Here is a 6,685-nt window from a genome sequence, read left to right on the forward strand (position 1 = left end):
TCTGTTGTCTATCCCCCTGGGAGGGGGTTATATGTAGATCATTGTGACCGGTTCCCCCTTCCTCCCCCACCTTTCCCTTATCCTCCTGGTATCTCTACTCTCAATATTGGTGCTGAGGGGTGTGTGAAATTTCTTAATATGAACTTCTACCCAAGCCTCTAGCTACCACCAAATGACTCCCACCTGTGCAAACAGGGCGTGCATGACACTAACAGGGGATCCCATCAGTTTTCGCTGTCCCCCACCCCCACCCCCCACTCAGCTGTAAGGAACAGCATCTTTGAAAAAGCAGAGAAGAGAGAAATCCCAAGGATCTTGAAAGAGCACTTTCAAAAAAATCTGTCTGAAGTGTCTGAGACCAGCGATATCACAGATGGAGGCATGGAGACTCAGAGGAGCATCGCCGAGACTGTGGGGATGGGGGGCAGAGTGACAGGTAGGCTGGCTTTCAGGCCCATAGAGGCGGAGGCCAAGGGACTAGGGCTGAGAGACTAGAAACCAGACCAAGGCTTGGCTACTGGCTGAGGAGCTATCCTTGTATCTGCCGATTCGGACTTGGGGTAGCCTGTTAGCTTCCCTTATAAATCCCCTTCACCATGTGTATTGTCTGTCAGTTCTGTGTGGCCATTGCAAGGGATTACTGAACCCAGCATAGATGGAGTGGCAAGGGAGGAACCATGGGTATCATAGGTAACAAGGAAGGACCCTGGGGGCGTGTCTGACCCTTGCCTTGTGGGCAGTTGGGAAGGCAGGGGAGGTCAGATGTGTGTACCTCCATTGTAGTTGTTTACGGCAGTTTGACTGGTTGTACAGTCGGTACACACCTAAGAGCGACCCTGCATAGGGTTTCTGAGACTAAATCTGCACTGGAGCAGGCAGCCTCCTCTTTGTGCGGAAGAGTAGCCGGTGGATTTGAGTTGCTGCCCTTTGGGTTCCTAGTCCAACACCTAATCCATAGTGCCACCAGGGCTCCTGAGTTCCAGTCCAGCATCGCCTAAATTCCAGAGTTGTAAATCCTACTGGAGCATGTTACACTGTTTGTCCTCCAAGTCTACCTGTCATACCAGCACCAACATTCAGTGTAGCTCCCAACTGAGCCCATAGTCTTCGCCCAAACTCACTTTCCTTCTGTAGTCTTTCTGTTGAGTGTGTCGCAACCTTGAGAAGCACCAGAGCTCCCATCCTGGACCTCTCCTGTGTTTCCTTCCAACTCACGTTTCCCTGTCAGAAGTCAGTTTCCAAATCCCAGATCCCCTTCGCTAACACCTTTCCTACCTCGTCTCTACCTCCACTAACTAGTTCTGGTCTCTATACCCTCCTCCTGGCTACTGCATGAGTCTTCATCTGGCCCTCTTTTCCAGTACCACTGCCACTGTGGTACTTAGGGAATGTGCATAGGAAGTGCTACCCTCTGATTTGATAGCCATCAAAAGCTCATTTGGGATGACGCTCAAGCTCCTAAGAAACAGCATCAAAGGCTCTTGTCTGCCTTTGACCTACATTTTCAACACCCACCAGCTATATTTTTAAATAATATAAACAGCTTGGCAAAAACCAAAACACAATTTGGCAGTAAATATTCCACAAGAAACACTAATATTAAAAAATATATACTTACAAAGAACAGACTCTACAGTCCTCCTTGTTACTCACCGATGGGTGAATCACACACAGTGGTATCTCAATTCATGTCTTTTGAGCACCAGAAGAGGCCTGCCTGCCATGTCTCTCTCTCCCTCCTTTACGGCTTCCCAATCCTCTCAAACCCCACTGTTGGCTTCTTTCTTTCCTCGCTCACTATCAGCCCCCCTCCAGCTCCACTCTCTTTCCTGTTCACTCTGACTCACAGTAACTATACTTTTAGAAATACCAATTTCCCACCCCTTTCCCTGCTCTCTCTCTTTCTCTCTCTCTCTCTCACACACACACATACACCCTAAAAACTCCCCACCTTTAATGATCCCAGCCATCTGTGCTGATTTAATACCAAGTGTCAAACAGAAAAACAAGCAAACTAACAAACCAGAGATGGATATTGGAGCAAATTCAAAATCTAACACCCAGCAAGGTTTTGGTAGTCCTCCAGTCTTGTGAGCTAGGTTGTGTCGAATAAAGTGTTACTGAATGCCCACCCATCATGTGCCTGGTTTTCATTCTATTATGCCTTTTGTTCTAAAAATGTTTCTCTGTCCCTTTTCAGAAACTGTCTAATATAGTTCAATCATAGAATGAAAGAGGTGGGATTATTTTGCTTTAGTTTCACAGTAATAAGAACAATGACTTCCTAAGATGACTGCTATTACTTGCCATTCTAAAAGTATTCTGTGCTCTGTCACACGGCCATACCCTTGTACATGCTGTGATAATGTCCTTCCGTTCAGAGTCCGATGAAGCCTTGCTCTTTGAGGGTCACATCACCCCTAGATCTGCATTTCCTCCCAATCCCTCAAACGTTAAACATTGTGGATTGGGTGAAGGTTTATGGAACCAATCAGTGTTCCCTTCAACAACTCATTTATGTTTTGTTTCCCGTCAATGACTGCGATCCCCACAATGTCCTCTTCCTGACTTTGCTGTCACGGAACAGCTGGGGTATTTGCTGTAGCCAAAGGCAGGCCACTGTGGCCCCCATGCCATCCCTTGCTCTGCTCAGATGTCTACCTGCACTATGTATGACTGCTTGCCCTTTACACGGTGCCCAGCTGTGCTCTGTGAATCAACTCTGTCCACGCTGCCATCCCGACTGCTCTCTCGGCCATGGGGCCCCTTCTATATTATTGGCTGAGTGTTACACTCCTTGACCCTTATTCCAGCTCTCTCATTTGGTTCTAGGTGGTTTTCATTACAGGGACCCAGGGTTCAAAAGATGTTCTTCCTCTTCCTAAAATTTAGTTATCTTTTATTTTGTTCTTTGATCAAGAGATTCTTTTAAGATCTCTGAGACACTGGCCAATTATATAGGGAAACTCTTGGTGGTTTTCCCAGTAGCATCATAAGCTGACCGATCCCTTAAGCCAGTGGTTCTCATCCTTCCTAATGCCGCGGCCCTGTAATACAGTTCCTCATGTTGTGGTGACGCCTAACCATAAAATTATTTTCGGAGCTACTTCATAACTATAGTTTTGCTACTGCAATGAATCGGGTGACCCCTGTGAAAGGGTTGTTCGACCCCCCCCAAGGGGTCTCGACCCACAGGTTGAGAAGTGCAGCTAAGCAAATCGTAAATCAGCCAATACTATTAGGTAGACTGCAAACATCTTAGCTAGACAGCACACTGCCTAATCCTGCAAACTGTTCAGGTGGATTAAAAATTGACCAATCCCTGCAAGCTGCCTACACAGACATCAAACAGGCCAATCACTTGGCAGACTGTGGCCCAACCAGAGATTGTGAGAGAACTACATGCCCAGAGCCAGAAAGGCTGCGGCAAAGAAATGAATTATACCACAACTCTGTATCTTATTTATGCCTCGCTGTTCTACTCCTTTTGTATCAGAATTCTTCATAAACATTATTTATACTGTCTCAATTTTTCTTTCTTTTTTAATTAATAAATCATTTTATTGGGGGCTCCCTTGTACCTATTTTGCCATCATCATTTTCAAAACGTTTTCTTCCTGCTTGAGCTCTTGGTATCAGCTTGTCTCTCTCCATTTTCCCCAGACTCTTTTCTAGCCCACTTCAATAAGGCTTCAGTCTAAGAGCATTCTATACAGCAAAAGCCAAAGATCCGCTCTCAGGCCTCACCCGTGGCCTGTGTCAGCAGCATGTCACGGAGGCAATTACTCCTTCCCTTATTCTCTTTTTATCTCATGCATGTTCACTGGCTGCCTCTTCCCTATCTCGACCACCTCTCTCTCACGCAGTGCAGTGTCTGCGGGCTCCTCCTTCTCTACCTGTACTCATTCTGTGTCACTTCACCAAGTCTTAGGGCTTTAATGCCATCGAGGTGCTGACGGGCTCATGATCTGAACATTTTAGATACAGTCGGGGAAACCCTGTGGAATGCCACACTGATAACCCAGCTGCCTACTTGCCACATCTAGTGGGATGCTTAATAGAGATCTCAGACTTGACATGTCCCAAACCTAAGCTCCCAACGTGTTCCTCTTGTAGCTTTTTTTGTCATCTCAAGAAATGTGACAGGGATGATGTCAACTGACACTCCTGTCTAAGGGTAGGGGTGGAGCCCAACCTGTCAGTCAGCCTGATGACACCTCCCTGGGGATGTGGCCTTTCGTAGCTGAGAGACCAGGAGAAGAGATGATTTCTCTGTCAGAGCCGGATCCTTTGTGTGGTGTCTGGTTTGTCAATTTCCTGTTTTCTCCTGCCGCTCCCAGGAACTGTCAGCAGAGGACCAATGGCAGAGCCATCCAGCCTACCTCTGACTCATTTACCTCTGTATCCATCAGTCTGTATTTATTTAGCCCCCACCCCCACCCTTCATCCTGCTTCCTGTTTAGCAGCATCCAGAGCTACATGGAAGCCATTCTTGAACTAGCTGTGGCAGCCATTTCTCGATGTAAATCTTTCTCTATATAAATACATACAAGCTCACTGGTTTTCCTCTCTCCGGAACCCAACTTAACACACAATGGAAGCACCATTAATTCAAGCCAAGATCTGTCATGCTCATCTGTGTTTGTACCAGCTGGGTCCAAGGCACCATCATCTCTTTCTTGGATTACTGGAATAGCCTTAGATTATTGGAATTCATCTCCCTAGTGGTCCCTGCCCCTCTTATTGCTCCCACACATTGTCTACTCTTTACTTAGCAGTCATACATTTTACTCTTCTGCTGAAAACCCCTCAGAAGCTTTCTAGTTTACTGAAGCAGCTCAGTGTAAATTCTACTTATAATGGCCAAAAGATTCTTCATCATCTGACTTGGTCTCCTTCCTCCCACCCTCTTCTTCCACTGTGGTCTGGATACAGTGGTCTCCTTGTGCCTACTCACACACTAGCCTACTCCTCCCTTGAGACCTTCGGGTGGGGAGCAAGGGCCGGAAGACAAAGCAATGCGCTAGGCCGTTGAGGGTGTTAACTTGGGTGATGTGGAAGACAGAAGCCCACAAGAGGGAAAAGATAAATCGAGCAGTGGGTGAAGGGTAAACTATTGGGGGTGACTGATTAGTAGTTTAAGCTGTTCAATACGTTGGTGATCTGAAATGTAAACCCTCACCTACATTTACAATAACAAATTATTTAAAAAAAAGACTTTTGTCCGTGTCCCCGCTATCTTGAATACTCTTCTCTCAGAGAGCCCCATGGCTTGATTCTACCTCCTTCAGCTCTCCGCTCAATGTCAGCTGTCTTCCTCGATTGCACTGTCAAACGCACATTCCCCGAGCCATGAGTCATAACTGACTTGACAGTAATGAGGACGCTAAGAAGCCCTGGTGGCGTAGTGGGATTTAAGTTGGTTCACCAGTCACAAGGTTAGCAGTTTGAATTACTGTTTTGGAAATTCAACGGAGTTCTACTCTGTCACTAAGAGATGATTCGGACTTGATGGCGGGGGCTAGGTAAGTGGCCCTCTTACCAAAGTGCTTTCTTTTTCTCCTAAACGGCATCACCATTTTTCATGTACATTTGTTTGTTGGTCTGTGTTCCTCGTAAGATATGTGCTCTAAGATGGAAAGGACTGTCTGCTTTGTTCACCGCTCTTTCTCTTGTGTCTTGAAGGGGACCAAGCACATAGTAAAGCGCTTAATCAGTGTGCAGGAGCTAGAATAAATATCTTAATTTATTAAGATGGTAGAAGGTCCAAACTCAAAGATGGTAGAAGGTCCATAGCTTAAATATTCCAGAGAAGTAAAAAGTCCATTTGGTAAAAGGTAACTTCTTTAAGAGTCAGGTCAGGACCCCCAGAAAGGGAAAATCCCCAGCACTGAACTGTAAAAAATGAAAAAACAAAACACCCCCACCCCCACAAACAAAAAAAATATAAAAACTTTAAACAAGTAAATCACTGTCACATTTTCAGAGACATAATCTATTTATTGGGCACTTACGTTTTAAAACATGGGTCACCCGACATCAGCTGCATGCTGATCAAAACCTACATGAGAAAAACAGGTATCGTGATTACGAAAGAAGAGCTGGAGGGAAGCCATGTTCTACAGATCTAGTGCCTAGTCCAATTACGTTCTATTTAGAACGCACTGAGTGAAAAGACTATTGGCGTGGCTATCTCCAATACTGCTGCTGTGAACAGATGAAAAACCCTGTGAGCGTGAACAATCAGAGTGGAAAGACAGAAAGAAAGACAAGTGCTTCCTTCACTGGTGATCATGCTGTGGGGGTGCGGGGTGCAGCTCTGAGTTATCTGTCTTCACTCCCAATTCCTCTGGTGCTTAGGGATCTCGATGTGCTTCCTCCCAGCTTCCCATTCCGATGCCTCTAGGGATGCCTGTCTCCAGCAGCACAATGTTTCTGGCCTTTGCTCCAGTTACAGAATGGGGTTTACAACTTTTCTAATCCCTTCTGGAATGCTGCTACTCTTTAGTTGCTGGCCAGGTTTTAAGAATCAGCCGCAGAGGGAAAAGGGAAGGCCATGTACAGTACAGGGGAGGTCCGCACAATATGACCAAGGCAAAAGAAGACACTGGGAGGTGCCCAAGAATTCTGACAACACAGATTAATACCACCACACACACAACCCTCTCATAGTGAACATGAGTCT

At 46.1% G+C, this 6,685-nt stretch overlaps 1 protein-coding gene across 1 annotated transcript in view; it reads right to left on the bottom strand.

The window, feature by feature from the left end:
- The window catches only part of FAM102B (family with sequence similarity 102 member B), a 39,484-nt gene that overhangs the window by 16,589 nt on the left and 16,210 nt on the right, over positions 1-6,685 (bottom strand). The window contains exon 5 of the mRNA XM_013003785.2: positions 6,015-6,061. Coding sequence (XP_012859239.1) covers positions 6,015-6,061 — 47 coding nt within the window. The remainder of the gene's footprint in view (positions 1-6,014; positions 6,062-6,685) is intronic.

The sequence above is a fragment of the Echinops telfairi genome, unplaced genomic scaffold, assembly GCF_000313985.2.
Source record: "Echinops telfairi isolate 266 unplaced genomic scaffold, ASM31398v2 ScPeMD7_443;HRSCAF=831, whole genome shotgun sequence".
Classification (NCBI taxonomy): Eukaryota; Metazoa; Chordata; class Mammalia; order Afrosoricida; family Tenrecidae; genus Echinops; species Echinops telfairi.